Source organism: Diceros bicornis, chromosome 5 (genome assembly GCF_020826845.1).
Source record: "Diceros bicornis minor isolate mBicDic1 chromosome 5, mDicBic1.mat.cur, whole genome shotgun sequence".
Taxonomy (NCBI): domain Eukaryota; kingdom Metazoa; phylum Chordata; class Mammalia; order Perissodactyla; family Rhinocerotidae; genus Diceros; species Diceros bicornis.
Genome location: NC_080744.1, coordinates 38,614,723 through 38,639,398, shown reverse-complemented (window position 1 = coordinate 38,639,398; position 24,676 = coordinate 38,614,723). Strand labels below are relative to the sequence as shown.

General features: G+C 47.9%; 3 protein-coding genes across 4 annotated transcripts in view; 2 read left to right on the top strand and 1 right to left on the bottom strand.

Moving 5' to 3' along the window:
• The first annotated feature begins 5,911 nt into the window (after positions 1–5,911).
• Positions 5,912–15,340, top strand: PPP1R14D (protein phosphatase 1 regulatory inhibitor subunit 14D). The gene is made up of 4 exons (XM_058540449.1): positions 5,912–6,200; positions 14,510–14,593; positions 14,799–14,831; positions 15,023–15,340. The coding sequence occupies exons 1-4, from the start codon at positions 5,946–5,948 to the stop codon at positions 15,086–15,088; spliced, it is 438 nt and encodes a 145-aa protein (XP_058396432.1). The 5' UTR covers positions 5,912–5,945; the 3' UTR covers positions 15,089–15,340.
• Positions 15,341–16,261: 921 nt separating this feature from the next.
• Positions 16,262–23,401, bottom strand: ZFYVE19 (zinc finger FYVE-type containing 19). Its single transcript, XM_058541250.1, has 11 exons — positions 22,938–23,401; positions 21,545–21,666; positions 21,324–21,377; positions 20,580–20,698; positions 20,336–20,481; positions 19,861–19,969; positions 17,963–18,172; positions 17,463–17,542; positions 17,045–17,143; positions 16,790–16,917; positions 16,262–16,707 (listed from the first exon to the last, which is right to left on the bottom strand). The coding sequence occupies exons 1-11, from the start codon at positions 22,989–22,991 to the stop codon at positions 16,629–16,631; spliced, it is 1,200 nt and encodes a 399-aa protein (XP_058397233.1). The 5' UTR covers positions 22,992–23,401; the 3' UTR covers positions 16,262–16,628.
• Positions 23,340–24,676, top strand: part of DNAJC17 (DnaJ heat shock protein family (Hsp40) member C17) — a 33,370-nt gene continuing 32,033 nt past the window's right edge. For both annotated transcript variants that reach the window (XM_058541254.1, XM_058541256.1), the window contains exon 1: positions 23,340–23,445. In XM_058541254.1, the coding sequence (XP_058397237.1) occupies positions 23,368–23,445 (78 nt within the window). In that variant the 5' untranslated portion in view covers positions 23,340–23,367. The remainder of the gene's footprint in view (positions 23,446–24,676) is intronic.

The following is a 24,676-nucleotide window of genomic DNA, read 5'->3' as shown; positions in this document are numbered from 1 at the left end:
GTTGCCAACCTTCCTCTTTTTTTTTTCCTCCCCAAAGCTCCAGGGCATATTGTATATTCTAGTTGTGAGTCCTTCTAGTTCTTCTATGTGAGCCACTGCCACAGCATGGCAACTGACAGACAAGTGGTGTGGTTCCACAACCGGGAACCAAACCCAGGCCGCTGAAGTGGTGAAATCGCCAAACTTTAACCACTAGGCCTTCAGGGCTGGTTCTCAAAGGGGCATTTTTGAAGAATTCTACTAACGTCAAAAATACTCACAATATTCCAGTGTGGTAGGTAGCTTCTAAATGACCACTAGTGATCCACACCTGCTGGTATTCATGCCCTTGGGTAACCTCCTCCCCTGGAGTGTGGCTGGACCTAGTGACTGGCTTCTGATGAGTAGAACATAGCAAGAGTCATGGTATGTCACTTCCTAGATTAGGTTACAAAAAGACTGTAACTTCCATCTTGCCTCCTCCCCCCGCTCCCTCCAGTGCCCTGGCTTAGTGGAAGCCAGCTGCCATGTGGTGAGTAGCCTTCTAGAGAGGTCCACATGGCAAGGAACTAATGTCTCTCACCAACAGCCCTGACGAGCACCTGGCCTGCAGCCTTCTGGGAGTCCCTGAGCCAGAGGAGGAGAGCCACCTAAGCCACCTACTGGAACAATGATATGACAAATGCTTATTGTTGTAAGCTGTTAAATTTTGGGATAATTTGTTATGCAGCAATATGTAACTAACATATTCATTAACTGAAAAAATTAGGATATCAAAGTATAGACAGTTTATGTGGTACAGCCTTTCAGGGAGCTAATATGGCCATAAATATCCAACTCTCCTACAACTTTACACATCTTTTGTCCTTGTAGTTTCTCCTCTAGAAACTTCTCTTAAGGGAAAAAAAATCATGGAATGCTAACAAAGGAATAGTTATAAGGATGTTCAGAGCAGCACTATTTATAATGGCAAAAAGTTGGTAGCAATCCATATATCTAATAACAGGGGGTTGAGTAACTAGATCATGGAATTGCCTCTAATAGAACAGGTTGGAATCTATTAATGAGTCTTGAAAACAAAGTGACTTGCCATCAGCATTTGAAAAATAAAATAAAATAGACTAGAATAGAGTTGAAAATATCAGAGTAAGGGTAAGTTTTGCTTCATAAGAAATTTTTGTTTCATATTCTTATATGTATATGTTGTTACGTTAAATGAATTCCTTACTCTAAGTTATGGCCCAAATTTTGAAAAACTCTTCAGTGTTAAAAAAAGGTATGTACAAAACTATTTAATGACACAAAAAGCATTCAAAATATATGAAGTTACAAAATAGCATGCATCTGCTACAAAATGATCTAATTTCATGAAAATCCAAAACAAGTAAATCTATATGAAAAATGGAATATAAATACATCAAACAAATCATTTATTCTTTTCTTCTTCTATCTATATTTTAGAATTTTCTACAACGAAAATGTCTTTTTTAAACTTATTTCTTGAATAATAATAGTTTTTACAGTTTTCCAAATAATATATTATATATAGCATTCTCTTATATATATGTGTGTGTGTGTGTGTATATATATATATATATATATACACACACACACACATATATATATATTTTTGTGTGTGTGAGGAAGATCAGCCCTGTGCTAACATCTGCCAATCTTCCTCTTTTTTTTTTTTTGCTGAGGAAGACTGGCCCTGGGCTAACATCCATGCCCATCTTCCTCCACTTTATATGGGACGCCACCACAGCATGGCTTGCCAAGCGATGCGTCAGTGCATGCCCGGGATTCGAACTGGCGAACCCCGGGCCGCCGCAGCAGAGCACGTGCACTTAACCGCTTGCGCCACTAGGCCGGCCCCTATATGTATATATATTATTGCGGACCTACACCACACGTTGGCGGCCATGCTGTGGCAGCGACCCACATACAAAATAGAGGAAGATTGGCACAGATGTTAGCTCAGAGGGAATCTTCCTCAGCAAAAAAAAAAGAAAAAAGACTAGAAAGAAACTTGCCACAATGTTTTTGTGTGGTGGGGTTATGGGGAATTTTGAATATTTTAGAAAATTTAGAAATGTTTCTAAAATGAACATGTTTTTCTTTTATAATAATTTTTTTTTTCGTGAGGAAGATTAGCCCTTAGCTAACATCTGTTGTCAATCCTCTTCTTTTTGCTGAGGAAAATTGGCCCTGGGCTAACATCCGTGCCCATCCTCCTCTACTTTGTATGTGGGATGCCACCTCAGCATGGCTTGATAAGGATCAAGCGCCCGGGATCTGAACCTGCGAACCCCGGGCCGTTGAAGCGGAGTGCATGAACTTAACCCTACACCACCGGGCCGGCCCCTATAATAAGAATTTTTAATAAGAGAAAGAAAAGAAGAGGCATTAAGAACAGCCTAGTTTTGATGGGGTGTGCCTGCTGTCCATTTTATCCCACTACTGGACCCGGGCCAGGAAAGCGGGCCAGGAAAGCAGGGCAGACACCCTTGCCTCTGCCCAGGCCCGCATCCTCTTTCTTTCCGTGCCCTGATGTGGCCTTGTGGTCCTGGTGGTTTTTTCTTCTTATCTTATCTCAGGTCTTGAGTTCCCTTGTCTTGGGCAAACTTATCGAGGAATGGTGACGCATAGGCCAGTGAGATGTGTGTCAACGCTGAGGTGAAAGAATGTAAATAAGGAGCCTCACGCTATAAATAACGGACATAACTCAGTTGTGTGCCATCGAGCTTCACTGGGGCCATGCTGTGTGCTTGTGCAGCACCTCACCAACCCCTAGTTTACAGATAAGGAAGCAGGCTCAGAAAGGCTCCATGCATGAACCTGTCTGTGTCCCTGTGTAGGCATCCATGAAGTTTGCATATTTATGTGTCCCTAATCCATCATCAAGTTCTGTTAAATATTACCCCCTAAATAGCTCTCCACTCTGTCCACTTCGCACTATTAACAGCACTACCTCCCCAGTCAAGCCCTATGGCAGTGGCCTCCTAACTCGTCTCCTCCAGGTCTTCTGCACCCTCTGATCCTCTCTCTATTCAATAGCTAGGGGCGTCTTTGGAAATTTAAATCTGAACATGTCAGCCTGCCCAACCACCATTGCTTAAGACTTTTCAGTGATTCCCAATGCTCTTAGGATGGAGACAAAACTCCTCAACATGGTTCACAGGGCCTTGTGGGGATACCTCCATCCCTTCTGCCTCATGGCTCACTTTTCCCTCCCTCCTCTCTGTTCCAGCGCCATTGACCTTCTCCTAGTCCCTTGTACTCACCATCTCCCTCCTGCCAAGGGCCTTTGCAAATACTCTGCCTTTTTCCAGATCCACTCCTGCTAGCCCCTGTGCCTAGTTAACTCCTACTCATCCTTCAGAACTCAATTTAGATGTTACCATTTGCTAGGTCACACCCTCACTAGACATTCTTACAGCACCTCTTACCTTTTCTTCAGATCACTAAATACATTTGTAATTTTATATTTATTTGATTAGTTGATTAATATTTATTTTCACAATAGACTGTAAGTTCCACCAAGACAGGGACTATATCTCTTTTCCCTAGTATTGGGCATAGTTCTTGGCCTACTAGAGGAGCTCATAAAATCCTTGTTAAATGAATGATTAATGAATGAACACAACCCAACGATTCTTCTGATCTGGTTCCTTTTCCTGAAAGGGCTCCCAAACCCTTCTGAAGACAGGAAAACAGAAGAGGGAGGAAACTAGCATAATAATGCCTGCCCATCACAGAGTGTCGAAGTAAGAGCTGAGTCTACAGGCTGCGTTTTAGAGGCCTTCCTACCCTGCTCACCTCCACCCTCTTCCAAAGAGGGCCTGGAAGGAAGCCACTGCAGAGAAATCCCAGGGCCGGCGTTTGGTGGACAGAGCCTCAACAGGAAGGCAGGGAGAATGGGAAGGCGAAGAAAGGAAGGGAATAGATGTCTATTGTATCTTGGACACCATGCTAAATGTTTACATACATCATCTCATTTAATCCTCCCCAAATCCCATTTTGCAGGTGAGAAAACAGACTCAAAGAGGTTGTGAAACTTGAAGGTTATAAAACCAATGCAGAGAAAAGCTAAGTGTGAACTCAGATCTGTCAGCCTTCCTCCAGAGCCTGGGCTTTTCCAGCCTGCAATCCTGGCCTCCAGCCTCAAACACCTCCCCCACACTGTTAATGGAGGGCCCAAAGTTTCATCATTAAAGACTCATCTGGGGACCAGCCCCGTGGCGCAGCAGTTAAGCGCGTGCACTCTGCTGCGGCGGCCCGGCGTTCACAGGTTCCGATCCAGGGCGTGCACTGACGCACTGCTTGTTAGGCCATGCTGTGGCGGCGTCCCATATAAGGCAGAGGAATATGGGCACGGATGTTAGCCCAGGGCCAATCTTCCTCAAGAAAAAGGGGAGGATTGGCATTGGATGTTAGCTCAGGGCTAGTCCTCCTCACAAAAAAAAAAGAAAAAAAAAATGAGCAGGTAGATTAAAAAAAAAAAAAAAAAGAGTCATCTATTGGCCTTTGTCTAAAGCTCTCTTTTAGGAAACAGTGTATGATGGTTGAAGTCGATACACTGGAAACAGAAACTCAACATCATAAAGGCAACCACTACAAGACCTGAAAAGAAATATATAAACAAAAATGGGAACATGGAAAATAAAGGACATGAGGGAGTTAGTGCGAGGGAGTTAATTCCTCATCCTTCATATTGAGGGAACGAGATACTGTCTAACAGATGTTAGCCCAGGTCCAATCTTCCTCAGCAAAAAAAAAAAAAAAAGAGGAGGATTAGCATTGGACATTAGCTCAGGGCTGATCTTCCTCACACACACAAAAAAAGAGATACTGTCTAAAACGGACACATTTATGATATTACATGAAGGGATAATGGTGATCAGAGGAGAATTAAAAATAGAAGCTGTTGGTGGGGAGCTGGGGAGAGGAGAGAAACTTTCATTCTTCATTTGTCCTTCTGAGCTGTTCATTATTTTAAAAAAATTATAGTGTTCTCCTGTAACTTTTTTAAAAAGTTTAGAAATTTTTGTTACAAGGGACTAAATAAACAAAAATACCCTTCTTTTAGAATGCGAGTATGTCTAAAAGTATTAGTCCTGATACCTGGGTATAAGTTAGGTCTGCAGGTTTCCTTTTCCTCAGGAAGGACGTGAGTCAGAGGAGGATCATGTGATGATAAACATGGCTTCCTAAGCAGTTGCATCTGGGAACCGGGCATGGGAGACAAGCTTGATCAATTTGCCTTTGCAAGCACACAGGGCCAGGCCGACAGAGGAGCGCCTCTTCCCTCACGTATTCCCAGAGGCAGCTCACGTTCAGACACACCCAACTACAAGAGGATACTGACCCCATGAGAGCCAGAGATGACCCCCGCTCTAACCATCCCCAGCAAGACTTTGCCCCCAGCTGCACCACACTCTGAACAGGAGACCCTGCCAGCCAGGGACCCTGCTCCAGCAGGATACCGCTGCTTCTTAAAGCGCAGGTGGATCTAGTCCCAGGAAGGTGGGATGCCGAGGGCTCTCAGATGAGTGTGACTTAGGTCCTGCTCCAGAGCTGGCCATAGAGCTCCAATGAGGGCCCCACACCCCTCGGGATACAAGGGCCCTTTCTTCCTCCTGAGGCACGACACCCACTTGACCTTTGCTCGACTGCAGTTTATATCACTCTGGGCCCCAGCAGCTGCGGGAGGGAGGCTGGCGCACTGCTCCGGAGTGCCACTAACTGGCAGCAAGGAGCCAGGAGACTGGCATTCCCAGCACCAGATAAAGGCCTGTTGATCTTTGACCCCCACCCTTCCCGGAGCCTTGGGCCTCCCTCGCGCCTGCCCGCCTTCCTTTCTTCTCTGCTGGCCTCTCCCTCTGTTCTCTGTCTCCTCATTTTTTCCTGGCACCCTTGCTCTGACCGGCAGTTTTCCCCAGCTCCTTGCCCAGGCCAATCCTTCCATGCTGTCTTCAAGCCCTCCTTCCTGCACATCTCCCAACTCTGACCGGGAGAACTCCAGTAAGAAGGTCCAGTGGGCTTCTGGGAGGAGGAGGACGTCATCCACAGACTCAGAGTCAAAGTCCCATCCAGACCCCTCCAAACTGCCCAGGTCCCGGAGACCCAGCCGGCTGACGGTGAAGTACGACCGGGGGCAGCTCCAGCGCTGGCTGGACATGGAGCAGTGGGTGGATGCACAGGTTCAGAAACTCTTCCAGGTGGGTAGCATGGGGGAGGGTGGGAGGACCTGGGGCCTGGGGCCTGGGGCCTGGCCCGGGGGCTGGGGCAGAGCCTGCCTGGAGACCTCAGGGGGAGCTGGAGGGCTGATGTGGGAGGCTCCCATGGAGAAAAAGCTTTTCCCATCAGGTGAGGCATGGGTTTGCAGCCCAGAAATCTGCCTCCTTCTGGTCTGGCTCTACCTCTAACTCTCATCATAATCTGGGGCAGGTCTTTTAATATCCCTGAGACTTAGTTTCCTAATTGATAAAATGGGGCCATCAATGCCTGTCATATCTCCTTCATAGGACTTTTTGACACTCAAATGAGATAGTAGAAGGGCTATTTTTCTTCATTTTATGTGTTTATTTACTCTCATCCTCAACACACATTCAGTCTAGAGCTACACTGTCCACTACTGTAGCTATCAGCCATGTTTAGCTATTTAAATTAATAGAAATTAAACAAAATTAAAAGTCCAATTCCTTGGTCACAATAGCCACATTTCAAGTGTCCCACGGCCCCATGTGGCTAGTGGCCACCATATTGTCAGCACAGATATAGAACATTTCCATCATCTCAGAATGGACAGTGTTGGACTAGAATTTCAGAGTAACCAACAGTGAGGCTAACACCAGCACGTGACCCAGCCTTGGCCCCGGCTCTGACTGACCCCCCTCAACCCCTCCAGGGGAAAAGGACAGGTCTTGGCCCCTTGTTAAGAGAAGCGGAATTTTCTTGCTTAGATTCCTCCATCAGGATCCTAGATAGTGACAACTGCCGCTTCAACAAGAATTATATTTTGAGCACTTAACTCTGCGCTAGGCCCAGTGCCCAGCACTCAACATGCATTATTTCATTCAGCCTGCCCCACAACTCCATTAGGTAGGTGCTGCTTTACCGTGGAGGAAATGGAGCCTTAGAGATGTGGAGAAACTAGCCCAAGGTCACACAACTAGGAAGCGGTGGGACCAGGAGCTACAGCTGGGGCTCTGCTCTCAGAGCCTGAGCACTTATTGGAGGAGCTGGTGGTTCTCCACACCTGAAGTACTTCAGAAAAAACCCAGTGCCCTAACTGTACCTCAACTGACTTTAAATCTACTAGAATGGGGCCCAGGCCTTTTTTATAAGCTCCAGAGCTGATTCTAGCATGTGACCAGCTGAGAACCATTGCACCAAGCCAGAGACTGGGAGTCCTCCTTGTCCACATTCCATGGTCCTTGTTTCTCCTCTTTCTTGACTCAGATCCTATCTTTTCTTTCTGGGGCAGTGAGGGCCTGAGATTCTTCCAGGTAAGGGCTGTGTCAGCCGCCCTGTTGTTGGGGTGGGGAAGAGTGATGCGTGTGGCCCGGGCTGTCTTGTGAAGCTCACTGGGTCATGTGTCAGTTTGGTCCATCTCCCGTGTAGCATCCTGGGCCTGCTCGTGGAAGGTGGGGAGATGGCCTGGAGCTGGGAGCAGGAGAGGCAAACTTTGTTGGCCTGTGTCTGCCCTGATCTTGCAAGGCACCTCTGCTGCCCTTCACTGACTGCCAGCACCCTCTCTTTCTGATTCAGTTTCAATTTTAGACTGTTGTACACTTGCATGACAAGTTTCATATTTCAGACACCTCAGGGAAAATCCTTCCAGGCAGAGGGGAAACACACTAGCCAAAGAACCTTGTTTTGCAAGAGCAAGGCAGGGAGGAAAGCTGTACAATAATGAGCTTATAACCTTGGAAAACAGGACGTGTGGGAGGACCGCTCCCAGGCAATGGCCAAAATCAAATACCTGGCCTGCAGTGGCCATGGCAATTGTCCAAAGGTGCCAGGTGGCAGTTCCTCTCCCAATCCCTGTTCTTTTCAGCAGGAAGCAGCCAAGTGGCTGGGGAAGCCCCAGGTGGCTGGGCATTTTGGGCAGAGATTGAGGCAACACAGTTGGCTCACACTAGGATAGCACACTTGGATAGCACACTAGGAATGGTTCCAGGCATGCGTCAGTCACCACTTGTTTAATTTAGTTTAACGGGATCTATCTTTCCTTTGTTGGAGAGCCCCACCTCTTCTCACAGGGCGTGCAGCCTGCTTTGGGGTCTTCAGAGGAACCAAGTTTGGGTTCAACACAACAAACAGACCTGGGGCCCTATAGCTCCCACTGTCCAGAGGTAGAGTGTGGATTTGGCTTCTAAGCAGGGACTTCAACACTCATGAGTTTCTCCTATTTTAAGGAGACTCTTGCTCAACAACCTGCCGCCCTCTGGCTACCATCCCCTATTTCGTGTCTCCTTTACAAGACTCCTTGGAGGATTTGTCCACACTCACAGCCTTTACTTACCATCTCCCTTCCTATCACATTCACACCACTGAAATCTGCCTTCTGTTCCCACCACTCTATTGAGACCTCTTGCTAAGGTCACTGCCTTGGGGCTTAATCTAATGTACACATCAGCAGGGGACACTGTTGACCACCCTGGAGTAATGAAATGTTCCTTTCCTATAGCTTCCATGACACTATCTTCTGGTGGCAGCTGGCATGTTGATGCAGCACTTTTGATGTGGTGACATTGTAAGAAACAATCTATTAAACTTCCAACTTTACAAAAGTATTGTCAATGAATATGTGAAACAAAAGTCTGTTAGCTCATCTCTGAGCCTTCCTCCATTGCTGGTCCCCATGGCAGAGGGACCTGAGTATGGAGTGGAGGTGAGAAAGGGAGTAACATCGGGCAACACCTGGCAGGAAACTACCACATGTAGATACAGAGTCACAAGTTTACCACACTTGTTCATCTCAGTGGGAGTTGTTTGATATCTCTGCTTATTTTCTGAGAATTCAAAAAATACTTGAGGGAAAGAATATTTGGATTATGATATGAGCCCATATTCTCAACTCCAGACTGCAGTGGCAAAATGCCTAACAGTAATATACATACCTTATATTCAATATATGTATAGTTAATGTCATAAGAGATATAGAAATAATTTTGGGGGCAGGACTGATACATTTTTAGAGGTGAAGTTCTGATCGTTAGATTGTATCTTTATTTTTTGACCACACTCTCCACCTTCTGGGACTCCCATTACTGATATATTAGACCACTTGATATGGTCCCACAGGTCACCACAGCTCTGTTCTGTTCTCTTCTTTTTTTTCCTCCAGGTTTTTTCCTCTCTGTGCTTCATTTTTTCTAGTTTCTTTGCTGTATCTTCAAGTTCAACTGATCTTTTTTCCTGCAGTGTCAAACATGCTGTTAATTCTATCCAGTAAATTTTTCATTTAAAATATTGTATTTTTCATCTCTAGATGCTCCATTTGGTTCTTACTCATATCTCCCATTTCTGTAATTACTATATTTATGTTTTCCTCATCTGCTAAGTCCATCATCTCTGTCATTTCTGGGTCTGCTTCTGTTAACTGATTTTTCTCCTTGTTATAGGTCACACTTCCCAGTTCTTGGCACAACTAGTGACTTTTTTATTGGATACTAGATATTGTGAGTTTCATGTTGTTGGGTAACTGAATTTTTTCCTTCTTTTTAAGAGTGTTGGGCTTTGTTCTAGTAGGTGGTTTAGTTACTTGTGGTTCAGTTTGATCCTCCTGAGGCTTGCTTTTAAGCTCCGTTAGGGTGAGTCTAGAGTAGCCTTTAATCTAAGGAATAATTGACCCCCCTGTAAAGCATGGCCCTTCTGAGGTCTCTGCTGAATTCCTGCGTGATCAGCAACAACTGTCCACTCCCCCTGGGTGGAACTTGATTTGTCCCCAGTCTCGTGTGAGGTCTGGGAACTGTTCATCTCTGTGCCCTCAGAGCCTCATAGCACCAGGCTTTGTGAAGTTTTACCCTATGAATGTGCATCTTGTGTTTAGCAAAGACTCAAGAGAAACCTTATGCAGACTTCTGGAGGTCTCTTTCTTCATAACTCCTCCCTATCCACAACTTTGTCTAACAACTTCTAGCCACCTCAACCTTGAACTCCAATCTCTGTCACATCAATTTAGCAAGACCACAGTGCTCTGCTTGGGATCTTCCTCTCTGCTCTGAGGTCTGGAAATTGTCTCCAGGAAGAAATACAAGGCAATTATAGAGTTTACCTCTTTTGTTTCCCTTCTTTCTCAGGTAGTCCTGAGCTACCTGTTGTCCAATGTCTGAAGACATTGTTCATATATTTTTATCTAGTTTTCTAGTTACTTGTGTTGGGAGAATAAGTCCGGTCCCATAACCAGATAAGCATAAATATCTGGTTAACTGTTACTCAGCCTTCAGGTCTCAGGTTAGAGGTCACTTCCTCCAGGAAGCCTTCCTAAACCCCAGGCTTGGTTAGCTTCCCCTTCCAGGTGCTCCCATAGGATCTCATCAGAGTGCTTATTACCCTGTATTGTTACTTCTTCTCACTTGTCTGTATCCCTCAGGAGACTGTAAGCTTTTCAAGGGCAGGATCGTCTCTGTCTTGCTGTTACGGCCCCAGGTCTCATCACAATGCTTGGTACATAGCACGCACTCGATAAATTTGCATTAAATGAATCAATGCTGAATCAGATGAGCTAGAAACCAAGGAAGCAAAGGGAGAGTCTAGAGTTTACGGTGAAAAAGCCAACTTAGAACTCTAACACTATTTATTTTTAAAAAGGTATGGAAGGACCAAAATGGTTAACGGTGGCTGCCTGTTGGCAGTGGGAGGAGTGAGAGGGTAGGTGAGGTTTCTTTTTCTTTCTTTTTTTAAAAATCAACTTTACTGAAGTATAATTGGGAGAATAAGATCTGCCCGTTTGAGGCATACATTTGGATATTCTTCGCCATATGTAACCACTACCCCAATCAAGATGTGGAACATTTCCATCATTGAAAAAGTTCCCCAAATAGTACCTACCTTTAGACAAATTATACAACTTAATTACTTAGTACATCTGTTTTTATTATGTCTCCTCAACTGTCCCTAACATGTAGGCTCTTTGAGGGCAGGATCTTTGTTTTGTTCACTGAAGTTCCCAAGTTCACAGTGCTGGATTAATAGTAGTAACACATAGTTGTTGAATAAATAGATTCCAAAGGATTAAATAATCAAATGGAAAAGGTGAAATTATCAAACCTCTAGAAAAATATAAAGGTGAATATCAAATATTTACCCAAGTCAGTATGGGAAGAACTTGCTAAGCATCAAAAAAGAGAAGATGAAGCAAAACCCAAACTGGAATGGAAAAGACCATTCGATTCAACTGTATAAACACGAACACCTATTTCTCCAGCCCCTCCTCCAAACATAGACAATATTTCCATCACGTATGGAATGCTAGGCTAATCTGAATTAAAAAAAAAAAAAAGACAACTCTTAAGTCAGTAAGAAAAAAAGAACAAACCAATAGAAGAATGGATAAGGAAGCAGTTCTTATGTTCTGGTGACTCCAGGGTTCCCAAGACCCTTTCAGAAGGGCCATGATTATTTTCATAATAATACTAAGATGTTGTTTGCCTTTTTCACTATGTTGACATTTGCACCGATGATGCAAAAGCAATGGTGGCCCTTAGCATGAATCAAGGAAGTGGCACCAGGGTCGGCCCGTGGCTTAGCGGTTAAGTGCGTGCGCTCCGCTACTGGCGGCCCGGGTTCGGATCCCGGGCGCGCACCGACGCACTGCTTCTCTGGCCATGCTGAGGCCGCGTCCCACATACAGCAACTAGAAGAATGTGCAACTGTGACATACAACTATCTATTGGGTCTTTGGGGAAAAAAAAAGAGGAGGGTTGGCAATAGATGTTAGCTCAGAGCCGGTCTTCCTCAGCAAAAAGAGGAGGATTAGCATGGATGTTAGCTCAGGGCTGATCTTCCTCACAAAAAAAAAAGAAAAAAGAAAAAAGAAAGTGGCACCAACCTGTACTAGTAATAGTGTTCTTAGTGAAGCAGTAAAAAGTTATTAAGTTTATTAAATCTCGGCCCTTGAGTTCACATCTTTTTTTAATAGACTTTATTTTTTGGAGCAGTTGTAGGTTCACAGTAAAATTGAGCAAAAAGTACAGAGTTCTCATATTCCCCTGTCCCCACACATGCACTGTCTCTTCCACCATCAACATCCCCCACTAGAGCAGTACATTTGTTACACTTGAACTTGTATCGACACATCATAATCACCCAAAGTCCATGGTTTATATTAGGATTCACTCTTTTTTTTTTTTTTTTTGTGAAGAAGATCAGCCCTGAGCTAACATCCATGCTAATCCTCCTCTTTTTGCTGAGGAAGACCGGCTCTGAGCTAACATCTATTGCCAATCCTCCTCCTCTATTCCACAAAGCCCCAGTAGATAGTTGTATGTTATAGCTGCACATCCTTCTAGTTGCTGTAAGGGGGACGCTGCCTCAGCATGGCCCAACAAGCAGTGGGTCGGTGCACGCCCGGGATCCGTACTTGGGCCGCCAGTAGTGGAGCACGCGCACTTAACTGCTAAGCCACCGGGCCGGCCCCAGGATTCACTCTTAGTGTTATACATTCTATGGATTTTGACAAATGTATAACGATATGTATCCACCATTAGTATCATACGGAGTAGTTTCACTGCTCTAAAATCCTCTGTGCACCACCTATTCATCCTGCCCTCTCCCCAACCCCTGGCAACCACTGAGCTTTTTTACTGACTCCATAGCTTTGCCCTTTCCAGAACGTCATATAGTTGGAATTAGACAGTATGTAGACTTTTCAGATTGGCTTCTTTCACTTAGTGATATACATTTAAGGTTTCTCCACGTGTTTTCCTGACTTGATAGCTCATTTCTTTTCAGCACTGAATAATATTCCATTGTCTGAATGTACCATAGTCTATTTATCCATTCACCTATGGAAGGACATCTTCGTTGTGTCCAAGTTTTGGCAATACGAATAAAGCTGCTATAAATATCCATGTGCATGTTTTTGCGTGGACATGTTTTCAGCTCACTTGGGTAAATACCAAGAAGCGTGATTGCTGGATCATATGGTAAGAGTATGTTTCCTTTTGTAAGAAACCGCCAAACTGTCTTCCAAAGCGACTGTACCATTTTGCATTCCCACCAGCAATAAATGAGAGTTCCTGTTGCTCCACGTCCTCATTAACATTTGATTTTTCAGCATTTTGGATTTTTTGCCATTTTAATAAGTGTGTGGTGGTATCTCATTGTTGTTTTAATTTGCAATTTTCTAATGACACATGATGTTGAGCATCTTGTCTTATGCTATTTGCTATCTGCACATCTTCTTTGGTGAGGCAGCTGTTTAGATCTTTTGCCCATTTTTTAATTGAGTTGTTTGCTTCTCATTGTTGAGTTTCAAGAGTTTTTTGTATATTATGGATAACAGTCCTTTATCAGATATGTCTTGTGCAAATATTTTCTCCCAGTCTGTGGCTTGTCTTCTCATTCTCTTGTGCATCTTTCATTTTTAATTTTATAAACTCTGTGTTGTTTAAATTTTTTCAATGACCATAATAACTTTAAAGACAGTTTTATTGAGATATGATTCACATACCATACAATTCACCCACTTAAAAGTGTACAATCCAGTGGTTTTAAGTATCTTCACAGAATTGTAAAACCATAACCACAATCTAATTTTAGAATATTTCAACACCCACAAAAGAAACCATGTGCCCATTAGCAATCACACCTCATTCCCTACCACCACTACCCCCAGCCCTAGGAAACCACTAATCTACTTTGTGTCTCTATAGACTTACCTATTCTGGACATTTCATAAAAATTAAATCATATACTGTGTGGCGTTTTATAACTGGTTTCTTTCACTGACCTAGTAGTTTCAAGGTTCATCAATGTTATAGCATGAATCAGTGCTTTCTTCCTTTTTATTGCTGAATAATGTTGTATGGCTACATCATATTTTATTTATCCATCAGTTGATTAACATTTGGGTTGTTTTCACTTTTTGGCTATCATGAAGAATGCTGCTATGGACATTCGCACGCAAATTTTTGTGTGGACATATGTTTTCATTTCTCTTGGGAATAGACCTAGGAGTAGAATTGCTGGGTCACATGATAACTCTATATTTAACATTTTAAGGAACTGCCAAACTGTTTTCCAAAGCAGCTGTACCATTTTACATCCCTACCAACAATGTATATAACTTTTGAAGTTAAACAGATGCTCTTTTTGAAGAACCCTAGCACAGTTTCAGGTAGAATATAGTAGGTCTTCGGTAACTGTTGAATGGAAGAATGAGTGGGTGGTTTGAGTCAGGAGAGGAGAAGGACGGAACATAGGAAATAGGGTGGGAGATGGGTGAGCCCTTGACGGTAACCTTCACTACAGCTCCAGCTGGCCAGGCCCCTCTGAGCCCCATGTGATTCCCAAACAGGATCAACCAAGTCCTTCTGAGCCTGAGATTGACCTGGAGGCTCTCATGGAACTATCCACAGAGGAGCAGAAGACTCAGTTGGAGGTAGAATGGGGGGCTGGATCCCAGCCTCAGGGGTTGGGGGATGGAAGCTGGGGTTGGACTAAGGGGAAACCAGGAACCCAGGCTCTGCCTGTTTGAGTGGAGTGGGGAGAACCAATTCAGAGGAGAGAGTTCCTGGGAGACTGAGTGGGGTTTGTGGGAAAGTGCTGTGGCTCAGGGACCCATTTCTCTGCTCTCTTCTACCCAGGCTATTCTCCAAAACTGCCCCCGCCCCACAGAGGTAAGGATGCTCTGCTGGTCTAGGGGTAAGAGGAGGCCCAGTGGGGAGGTGGCTAATGAAAGGAAAGTGTGGACCTGGGTCCTTCTCCCCTTCCCTGGCTCTGGGGGAATGGGGTCGGGGGAGATTAGGGAGGGCAGCGTGGTGGGTGAGTATGACTCCATGTCTTGATCTCATCCCTGTTTCTCTCTCAGCCTTTTATCTCTGAGCTACTTGGTGAACTCAAGAAACTCCAGAGACTCAGTCGGCCTCAGAAATAAGCCTTGTGAGACTACTTTCAGCAGCCTCAGCACTGCCAGGCCTGCTCTGAACCTCTGGATTCCAGGCTGCAAGGGAAATGGCTCCTTGGGACACAGACAAGGAATGTGGAGGATGAAGAGGGACATTTGGACACCGCTGGTGTTTGTGCAGTCACAGTTAGTTCCTGTCAGCTGGGCTTTCTAGGAACCAGTCATGGCTGTTGCCCAGTGCTTTCCTTGGCAGCCAAGTGGATAAAACCTTTAGAAGCTCCAGCTGAATGGAGTGTGGAGCATATCTGTGCTGAGGGATGGGGAGGGAGAGGGTGAAGTGATATAGCAGAAGGCCAGCACCCTGAGTCACTAGGCTCTATCTGTACACCTCATCCATCCATCCATCCATCCATCCATCCATCCATCCATCCATCCGTCCAACCAAAAAGACCTTGAGAATTCAAAGATGAAGGTCACAGTTCTGCTTCAGAGAGATCATAATCTACCAAGGCCCAGAGACCAAGCAGCAGGCACTTGGCTAAGACACAGCATCCTGGCATCACCAACAATAGGAGCCCAAGTGGCAAAGACTAGTTCTGAATCCCAGAAAAGAGGTAACAGGAAGAACCTAGCTGGGTCTGGGGGCATCAGGGAAAGCTAAACCCTCCTTCCTCCCTAAATGATGCAGGAGGCCTGAAGCTGAAGACTCCTTCTTGAGCTGGCTCCAGCAAGAGGCAGGAAAAGAATAAGCAGGGGCTAAGCAGAGGGGTGTCAAGGGTACAGGCTGAGGGGTCAGGAGGAGTTGCTGGAAACAGACACTGGGTCTGAATGGCAGGCAGGTTGGGACAGGGGCCCTGGCAGGCAGCATCCTTTGGGAGTAAGGCTCAAAGCAGGGTATGCATTCATTGTTTGTGCATGCAGTGTTTGATTATTAGAGAGGCTGAGAAATCCAAGATGGTGGGGCCTGGGCGCTAAGCTGGGTTGCCCAGAGCAGGAAGCACAGTCCCGTCCAGTTTAATGAATATTCATGCCTACTGCATATGAGGCCACCAGGATGGGTGGGACTGTTCCTGCTTGGAGAAGCTCTCAGGATGACTCAACGTTTTTCCTCACCCCACTTGGTCTTTCCTCGCCAAGACTGGCCTACTCTGCTCTTGCCACCTCTCAAGGGCCCACAGGATTTTAGAGATAAGAGATGCTGGGTCCAAGGAATCAACACACTTTATTATATCCACTAAGTGTCAGGGGAGGGCCCTGGGCCCTTGAGCAGGTTTCAAGGCTCATACTTAGATTCAGTCTGGTCTTTCTCCATCCTGCCTCTCCCTCCCAGTCCAGGTTTCACTGCTGGAGGGCTCCCGACTTCTGCCTTCCCTCTGGCTCCTCCAGTCATCATCTCGAATGGAGAATCTTTCCTCCTTCCAGGGACACCACGACTCAGGAAAGGAGGCATCCATGAGCAGTCTAGCCTGACATGCTCTCCCATCAGATGCCCTGAAGCTGGGCCCAGAGTGGGCACCCCAGCCTATGCAACTGCCTGTAGGATTGCCTTCCCACGACGACTAGGGTTTCCTCAGTGCTCTGGGCCTGCATGCAGGGGGCAGTAGGCAGATGTCCGGTGCTCTTTAAGTTCAAAGGCGTCATGGCCTTCCCTGTGGAGCAGAGATACAGGTCAGGAATCACAGGCAGCCCTGGAACCCTCTCAGTCTCACAGAACATTCTACCTGCACCTACCGGAAGCAGCGGGCACAGTAGAGGTCTCCGTTGCAGCCAGCACAGCGCAGGGTGGCGTCCTCATTGCAGATGCAGCACCAGGGGAGCTCCTCTTCCTCAGCTTCAGGCCTGGGGGCCACGGCCTGGGCCTTCAGGGACCAGAAAGGCATGGGGAGAGTAAGGTACCCAATGGGGTAGGGGAGGGCTGCTGCAGGAAGAGCCAGCCAGGCAGGCTGTGGTGGCGGCCTGGGGGTCTGTGTCTGGGGCTTTTCTCACCTCAGGTTCTGCCCTGTGGAATGGGGCCCGGGGTCGAAGAGTTGGCTCCGCGGGAATGTTAAAGCCACTTGCCTCATCCAGGGCAGCTTCTTCAGTGAGCTGTGGAGAGGGCGAAGAGGTACAGCTCCCTGCTCCAGGCCCAGGCCCAGCGCCCCCATCTCCCGTATTTATTTGCTCTGTGGCCTTAGCTTCTCAACCCATCTTTCTTTATCTGTTGCCTGTGAGTGCTGATACCTGATCTCAATGGGCCAAGGGGCAGGTCTGGGTCACAGGGACAGTAGGGCCCAGCTAGAACAGGAGCTACACAGTGACCGGCCATCTGGCCTCAGAGCAGAGGCAAGATGAACGGGGCCAGGTGGGTGGTGGGGCAGTGAGGCAGACAGGACCAGGGGTAGTTGGTGGGTGAGGTAGGCCCCACCTGCTGCAGGACTCTCTGGATGGCTGTTTCCTCATCCTCGTCGTCATCACTGTCTGGGAGGCGGTAGTCCTGAAGGGTCACTTGGAGAGGGAGAGATGGGAGCAGGGGAGGAGTGAGGCTGAGAGAGTTCACTTGAGCAGCTATACTCTTGCCCCCAGAACTGGATGGGTTTCCAGTGGCACTTGTTCCAGAGCTGAGCAGCTCTGCAGCCACTCTGATCAGACCCTGCCCCTCTGTGTCCCACTCTGCAGGGCTGGGGGGCAGGAACAGAAGGCCCTGCACCTGAAGGGACTGAGGGTCCCCTGTCTCCTGATGGCTGCCACTTATTCTTCATCCATTGCTTTGCCCGAGTACCTTCCTAGTGACTCTGGGCAGAGCTCGATGGACCCCTGGGCACAGCGACCTAGGCACCTGACTCAGCCTAGCAGGGAGTGCAGCCATTTTGCAGAGCTTGGCCTGGGAGTGGGAATGGTAGTGGGGGGCTGCTCCCCAGCCTCTACCTTTATCAGGGTCCTGTCCCTGCAGCACGGCCAGGCGCTTGGCAAGGGCCAGTATTCGCTCCTGCCTCGTGTTTTCCTGGCGCAGCTCGACTGCTGCCTCAGCCAGCAGCCTGCTCTTCTCCTCCTCCAGGGACCAGGTGGTCTGCCTCTTGGAATTAGTGCTCTGGTCCCCTGGGCCACCCTGGTTGAGGTCGTTCTGGATCAAGGCAGCTGGAAGGAGCAATGCAGTCAGGGAGGCAGAGACATTCCAGCCACTCATCAGAAACCACTGAGCCCATTTCTCAACTTTTTTTAAAAAAACATAGATTATCAGCTTTTTGTTCAGCACTAGCTCCTGTGGTTTATATTATAAGGAAAATGAGCATTTCCTCCATTTTTCCCAATGTAAAAATCTAGTAATCTTAGACATGTTTTTTTCAACCACATCCATCTCCACCCACTTGATATTGTAACATGCTGCCCTAGGGTGGGCATCCATGGTATGAGAATCACTGCCCGAAAGGATCAGGATATGGGGAAGCCAAGGTTCAGCCAGTCTCTCTGCCTTACAGGTTGGAGGCATCTTCAGGGAGCAGCAGAGAGAAGACAGGAGGGAAACTGAGGTCTTGTATGTCAACTAGGCAGGAAGAATTTTACCAGAGTGGATGTGGCTCTGACATGGTCCCCTTTAGCTCAGAGTTTCAGAGCAAGAGATTTGAAATCAGACAGCTTTGGCTTTAAGTCCCAGATCTGCCGCTTAATAGCTGTGTGACCTTGGTTAAGTTCCTTAAGCTCACCAAGCCTCAGTTTCATCATTTTATTAAATATGGATAATAATAGTAGGTACCTCATTGGATTACTGAGGATATTCAATGAGATTGTGTCTCTAAAGCAGGGTTTCTCAATCTCAGTTCTATTGACATTTTGGACAGGATAATTCTTTGTCGGGGGGGCTGTCTTGTGCATTGTTAATTTTATTTATTTATTTATTTTTCCCCCAAAGCCCCAGTATAGTTGTATGTCATAGTTGCACATCCTTCTAGTTGCTGTATGTGGGACGCGGCCTCAGCATGGCCAGAGAAGCGGTGCATCGGTGGGCACCCGGGATCCGAACCCGGGCCGCCAGCATCGGAGCGTGAGCACTTAACTGCTAAGCCACGGGGCCGGCCCTGTCTTGTGCATTGTTTAGCAGCATCCCTGGCTTCTGCTCACTAGACGCCAACGGTACCATCTGAGCTGTGACAACCAAAGTCTCCAGATATTGCCAAATGGGCCCTGGAGGGAAAATCATCCCTGGTTGAGAACCACTGCTCTGAAGCCTTTGAACAGCACTGTCTGATAGAATTTTTATGATGATGGAAACGTTCCATATCGTGGTCTGTATCTGTGCTGTCCGAGATGGTAGCCATGAGCCACATGTGGCTACTGAGCACTTGAGCACTGAGGAGCTGATTTTTAAATTTTATTTAATTTTAATTAATTTTAAATAGTCTCCTCCTCATCATCATCATCAATGCAGAGAACATTCACTGAGCACGTCCTGTGAGCCAGGCAGGGTCCTAAGCACTTATTAAATTATCTCATTTACTCCTCAGGACTTCCCCAGGAGGTGGGTGTTACCACACATATCTCCATTTTACAGATGAGGAAAGTGAGACTTAGATAGGTCAAGTAACTTGCCCAGGGTTACACAGCTATTAAGTGGTGGAACTGGGAATCACTGTCTGATTCTGGAGCCTACACTTATCCACTAGGCTCACACTGGCTCCCGTTAGAGTAAAGACTCAATAAATGGTAGCTCTTATAATGTTTATTGTTCTCTGATTTATATGCACCTCCCAGAGGGTGGGCAGCAGAGCCTCTCCCACCTGGGGAAAGAGGTGGGGCAGGTCCCTGGGCGAGCCAGGTGGAGGGGTTACCTGGGCCTCCTTGTTCCGAGCTCTTATCAATAGCCACTTCAGCTGCCAGCTGTGTCAGCAGATCCTGTGCCTGCTGGTCCTGGGTCCTGGTGTCTGATGGCTGATGTGCCTGTTCAGAAGAGGAAATCTCAGTCGGGAGTGGGGTAGGGGGAAGCCACACTGTAAGCCCCAGAGCAGTCTAGGTCAGGGGTGGATGTTGAGGAGATCTCAAAGCTCAGAGAAAGTGGACTAATCCAGGGCCCACATGATTGAGTAGGTCTGGCAGTCTCCAACAGCACCGAGGGGCCACTCTTTCCTGCCCCACCCAATCCTGCTGCTTGCTCCTCGTTCTTTGGCCTGGCAGGAGGCCTGAGGATCAGGAGAGGGGCACGTGGGTGGGAGGCTTTGCCAACTCCTGCGAAATACATAAGCATACATGGATCTGGGCTTCTTCTGGGTCCTAGGACCCCCTTCCCTCCCAAGCCATAGCACTCACCAGCTGGGGTGTCTGAGAAGGTGGAACTCTGCCCTGCAACGCAGCAAGCCGTGCCTCCATTTCCTGGGTGGAAGGTATGGGACCCCAGGGTTCATCCCTCAGCGCGGCTAGCCTGGCTTCTATCTCTGCCAGTGAGGGCACTGACTCTGCAATTGGCATGGGGGAACCTTGTAAGATCCAGAGAAATCCCAGTCCCTGGAGCCCTGGATGGTGTCCTTTAGGCCACCCTGCTGCCACCACTCACTGGGCTTGTTCTCCTGGCGGAGCCGTGCTAGGCGCTCAGCAATGACTTCGTCTTGTTGGGTCAATCCCCGGCTCCGTGGAGTGCTGGGCTTCTGCTTGGCTTCCAAGGCTGCCACACGCCTGGCAGGATGAGATAGAGGCTCTTGAAGAAGGCAGAAGGGAGGGGTGAAGGCACCCACTCACTCTTTCCCACTCAAATCATTTCTAGGCATCTAGGGAGGCCTCCAATGGACAATGTTCTCTAGTCTTCACTCATTTCGCCCTGCAGCCCAACCCAGCTGACCAGCTGGAGGGTCCAGCTGACAGGGCAAGGTCTACTAAGAACCTTTGCTGCCAGGCCGGCCCCGTGGCTTAGCGGTTAAGTGCGTGCGCTCCGCTGCTGGTGGCCCCGGGTTCGGATCCCGGGCGCGCACTGACACACCACTTCTCTGGCCATGCTGAGGCCGTGTCCCACATACAGCAACTAGAAGGATGTGCAGCTATGACATACAAATATCTGCTGGGGCTTTGGGGGAAAAAATTTAAAAAAAAATAAATAAATAAAATTATTTAAAAAAAAAGAACCTTTTCTGAGGAGAGGGCTGATGAGCTGCTTTCTGAGTCCAAGGGGGCATTCAGGAGCCTAAGAGGCAGAAATTCTCCTGACTCTGTGCCCATTTGATCTAGAGGCTGGGAAGAGAGTCCTACCGTATGGCTCCCTTGTCCTTTCCCCATCCCCATTTGTCTCTGTCCCCTCAGCACTTACTTCTTATAGTTCTGAGGTGGTGACCACTTGGAGGCACTGCCAGGAGAAGATCCTCTATAGAGAAGAAGTCTGGTGTCAGAAGTCCTGCCATCCACCAGCCAGTGTCCCCCACCCCAAACACTTCCTGGGCTGACCTCTAGCCACAGAGCACAAGGCTGTAAAGGCTGGCCAGCAGCGCACTGCCATGCTTGGCTGAGTCTGTGCCCATGTTGGCTTCTCACCTGGTCAGGACTTCGTGGCACTGCTTGCAGACTTTCTGTTGGGTGTTTCCAGCCCGAGGCACCACTGCACTGAAGCTAAGGCAGCCAGAACAGAAGGCCCGGCCACAGTTCTTACAGCCATACTACAAGAAACACGAAGCAGGGGAATCTACCTCTCACCCACCCCTACAGGCTCCTCCCTGGGACTCTCCGAGCACACACAGAGAGAAGACACTGCAGTTGTGACCAGGTGCTGGGAAGAGGATGAGAAGGGGCCCCTAAGGCCTAGACAGAGGTGGAGGGTAAAGTGATTCCTCTATCTCCAGTCTTTACTTGATTCAAATCAAGTAAAGCTTCATTCCCATGCTTTTTACCCTGTCTTCAATTTCCTGACACTGGGGTGTAGAAAAAAAACAGGCAAAGCCCCATGCTTCGGGTCACTGACTCTTCAACACAGGAGGAGAATCATAGAGTGCAGAGCCCACGCCTTCTCTGCTCTAGCAGAGATGGAGGAAGGCTTGGCTCAGGACGAGATGGTAACAATAGCCTCCATTTATTAAGCACTTACTGTGTGCCAGGCACTAAGCTCAGTACTTAACATTCATCATCTGACTTAATCCTCACAATTTACACACGCTATTTTACTTAATCCTGATGATCACCATTATTATTCCTATTTTAGATGGAGTCTAAAGAGAGGTTATATGACTTGCCCAAACCAAGGTCATTTGGTGAAAAAGACAGCAGAGCTCAAATTTGAACCCTGACCACCCTGACTCCAAAACTCAGGTTTCTAAGTGCTACACGGATCTGCCTCCCAACCTGCTATTCATTCATTCTATTTGGTGCCTATCTCCTGGTCACAACTGAGGCAGAGAAAGCCTGCCGTTTACCACGGGGACTTGGGGGGGTCTGTGCTGAGGACAAAAGAGACTTTGCCATGGTGCCCTGAGGGCAGGAGGAAGGCAGTTGGTAACCTAACTCAAGAAACCTGGGAAGGGCAGGCTGCATGATGGTGAAGGTTTCAGAGCAGAGTACAGGCATGGCATGATGGAGAGTGGTCACAGGGTATGAACTAAGATAGGGCTGCGGAGGAGCAGGGTGGAAGTAAAGAAACAGCCGGATCCTCCACTTCGCAGATAGAAAAGCCTAGCTTTCCAAAAACGACAGGAGCACAGTTTACAATTTATAGGGAACTTTTACCTCGAGCACCTCACTGGACCCTCACACCAACTCCTAAAGCGAGAGAGTGTTAGCACCATTTTACAGAAATGGAAACAGAGGCTCAGTGACTTCATCAAAACCACACAGCTGGAAAGGGGCGTAAAACCAAGTCTACAGAATGCAAGTCCTATGCTTTTCCCTCCACTCCGCTCCTCCCTAGCCCTCTAGCCCCCGAGGAGAGAAGACTCGCCTCCTTCTTGAAGAGGGTGAACTTGACAGCGCAGCCATAGCACCTACTCTCCATCCTGGTTCCTGGCGCGGCGCGGCAGGATCAGCAGTATTGAGATCGCACTCACCGGGTCCAGAGCCCCTTGGACCTTCGCCGAGCCCCGCCCCTGCCCCTCACACCCACTCGCGCGCGCCAGCTACGGCCTCTGGCAGGGGAATGGCGACCCGCCACCCCAGCTGGAGAGCGGCAACGCGGCGTGGGGGCTGCTGGGAGTCGTAGTTCATTCATGACTACCCGCTTCCCTCAGACGCAGTCAAGCCTGACCCAGAACACGACATTTCCCAGGGAGCTAAGCGTCATTTAGCCGGCACGGGGCCGACGGTCCCCGGGAATCCCCACGCACGCTTAGACTCTTGGGAGTTGTAGTACGAATTCAGTCAGGGTTGGAGCCATGGCGGTGGCCAAGGAGCTGTTACAGATGGACCTGTACGCGCTGCTAGGTATTGAGGAGAAGGCGGCGGACAAAGAGGTGAGAACAGTTGGCAAGGAGGGCCGGTTCCGAGCGGCGGCCTGGCGGCCCTTCCTGTCTAGGCGCCTGGCCCGCGGCTGGCACCCGCCTTCCAGGTTCGGCCGGGCCCTAGGCGGGGAGCGAGGGGTGGCCCGAGGGCCTCAGAAGGCGGGCCCGCAGAACTTTTCTGGATGGTCTGAGGGCCTCACAGGTGGGAGGCTCCTTGGCTGAGGTACCGCGGTGTCCCTGTGGCTCTTGTCTAGGAGAGGCCGCGGGGTGAGCCTGGGAAGGAACGCTAGCCTCCTCCTTGCGCCTGCGCACTGGCAGACTCTTGTTTCGTTTCTGTCTTGACTGTGGCTGCAGGGTGCTTGATTCGTCTCTCCTGCAGGATGATTTAACTCCGCTGAGAGCCTAGGGCAGAAGAAAGGCCAGGTCTCAGGGGTCCTCCACTCCCTTTTCATCTCCTTCTTGGCATTGTTACCTATGACTCTGCCGTCTCTGTGTTTTATCCACCCCAGCCCATTGACTCTTTTCGAGTAGCAGATGCTCAAGTGTTGCCTTCTCAACATGTGCTAGTGGGCTAAAAGCAGGAGGATCAGAAGGGTAAGGCAGATGACTTGGAGTTCCACAGGAAGGTGTTGATAAATGTGCCAGGGAGTGGGACACTGATCAAGCTGTAATTAAGATTGCTATCTTCTCCTGGATCACAGTGGTAGTTGTAGTGATGTAGGAAGGGAAGGCAGATAATTCATCAGATGAAAATGCATGCCTACGAATGCCCCTGTACTTCCAGGCTGCTCTGTTCATGGGTTGAGTGAGCTTGTGAGAAGCAGCAGCTCAGGGAGACCCATAGGGCCCTTGAGGAGGGTGCTGGCAGCCTGCTCAGAACTGTCGTCTGCAGCTGCAGCTGCAGCTGCACTCAGAAGTGGGCCCTGGGCATGTGTACAGAGCACCAAAAGCATCTGCTACACCTGTCTTAGAAGTCTTAAAATTTCGGTATTAGTAATGCCTAACACCTATATAATGCTTACTATGTGCTGGGCACTATTCTAAGTGCTCTACATTTGTAAATTGTTTAATTAGTACTTTATTAATAGGAGAAATTACTTTGGACATGTGTTGTAATTGTGAAGTATGTTGGAACTCTGAAAGTAAGAACTCTTGAGAAAGGCAGTTGTGAGCCCTTGATGTATATATTAATCAGAGAAGTGACACAATCAGATTTTAGAGAAAATATTCAGCATCAGTATGC